At 47.6% G+C, this 1,988-nt stretch overlaps 1 gene segment (V, D, J or C); it reads left to right on the top strand.

The window, feature by feature from the left end:
- Positions 1-1,127: 1,127 nt before the first annotated feature.
- LOC117798886 lies at positions 1,128-1,979 on the top strand (the record flags this gene model as incomplete). The annotated part of the segment is given in 2 exon segments: positions 1,128-1,163; positions 1,685-1,979. Coding segments are annotated over 2 exon segments (331 nt in total), but the record flags the coding sequence as incomplete, so codon positions are not given.
- Positions 1,980-1,988: the final 9 nt, after the last annotated feature.

The following is a 1,988-nucleotide window of genomic DNA, read 5'->3' on the forward strand; positions in this document are numbered from 1 at the left end:
TGTGAGACAGAAGCTTAGGAGGAGAGGAAAAGAGAGAGAACATGCAACAGAGAAAATGACTTGGCCATAATAGATTCATAAATCATAAAGTCTTTATAATACATGTAGGAACCTGTCCATGAGGACCTCAAAGGACAGAGAAATCAAGGTAAAGAACCTCCATACACCAGACGCTGTGTGAAAGTTCACTTCCAGCTTCCCCTTCATCCTCCTCATTCCCATGAGGATTTGGGGTCTGGATGGAGATGGGGGCACTTCCTGGGGCTTGGACACCTTTAGATGCCTGTGTAGTAGGGTCTGCCTGTCTCACGTTTTGTGGGAAGGGAACACCTCTCTTTCTGACTCAGGTAAATGTGTTCCTCCCTAGAACAATCTGTCTCAGGGTGAGTAAAGGACCACATGAGTTGGATTTTAGGTGTTATTTTTTATTTAAATTCAATTAGCCAACATATAGTACATCATTAGACTCAGATGTAGTGTTCAACAACTAATCAGTTGCATATAAACATTTCTGTTCCATGGATGTAACTAGACGGTATCGTTCTGAGTGAAATAAGTCAAGCAGAGAAAGACAAATATCATATGGCTTCACTCACACGTGGGACATAAGAAAAAGTGCAGAGGATTATAGAGAAAATAACAAAAAGTGCAGAGGATTATAGGGGAAGGGAGGGAAAACTGAATGGGATGTCATCAGACAGGAAGACAAACCAAGAAAACTCCTAACTATAGGAAACAAACTGAGGGTTATGGAAGGGAGGTGGGTGCAGGGATGGTGTGACCGGGTGATGGGCATTAAGGAGGGCACTTGATGTGATGAGTACTGTGTGCTGTACGCAACTGATAAACTATTGAACACTACATCCGAACTAATGATGTAGTTTGCGTTGGTTAGTTGAATTTAAATAAAATTTAAAAGAAGAGGAAAAGAAGAAACGTGTACCCACCTGACACCCAATCCCTCTGCCTTGCTATACACATGGATGAGCTTGTCTCCTTATGTAAATACTTGAGTATAGTTCCTAACACCCCCTTTTGTAGATGGCGACTTGGGCCATCATTTCCAGGACTTTCCAGGATGCATATCTGATTAGAGGGAGAGAATGACCCTAACCACGCAAGCAATAATGGTCTGGACCCTGGACTACTGTCTCAACATCCAGGTATGTGAACAGGTGAATCTGAAGGTTAAAATTGCAGCCCACAGTTGAACAGCCTGACAAGAGAACACAAGAGAACCTTCATGAGGTTTCCAAATCTTCATCAAGTCCAGCACAAACCTACTCAAGTAACTGGGGCTGGAGGACAATTCAGGCAGAACTCAGCCTAGGTCACTAGAAACAGGCTCAATGGGTCCTCACACCACCCACCCTGGGGACACCAAGAACTAGTGACTGTCACCAGTTCTCAGGATCTTTTAATGCTTCCCCTTCTCTGCGGGGACCGACAAGCAAATCACCTGGGGTGCTCCCAGAGGAATCGGCATCACAGGCAGAGGCCAGCGTGCTGGGTCTCCATCCTGCAGACAGCCATGCAGATGCTGTGGTCCCTCCTCTGCCTTCTGGCAGCTCCCCTGGGGAAGGTTCTGGGGGCTCTGGGATAGACAGGGGCCTTTCCCTGGGATGGGATTGACTCACCATGACTCTCTTTGTCCCTAGGTGTCCTGTCTCAACTTACACTTCAGGAGTCAGGCCCAGGACTGGTGAAGCCCTCACAGACCCTCTCTCTCAACTGTGTTGTCTCCGGGGGCTCTGTCACCAGCAGTTACTATTGGAACTGGATCCGCCAGCGCCCTGGGAGAGCATTGGAGTGGATGGGGTACTGGACAGGTAGCACAAGCTACAACCCGACTTTCCACGGCTGCATCTCCATCACTGCTGACACGTCCAAAAACCAGTTCTCCCTTCAGCTGAGCTGTGTGACCACCGAGGACACGGCCGTGTATTACTGTGCCAGAGGCAAACTGAGGAGACATCAGTGTGAGCCCA

The sequence above is a fragment of the Ailuropoda melanoleuca genome, unplaced genomic scaffold (assembly GCF_002007445.2).
Source record: "Ailuropoda melanoleuca isolate Jingjing unplaced genomic scaffold, ASM200744v2 unplaced-scaffold3697, whole genome shotgun sequence".
Taxonomy (NCBI): Eukaryota; Metazoa; Chordata; class Mammalia; order Carnivora; family Ursidae; genus Ailuropoda; species Ailuropoda melanoleuca.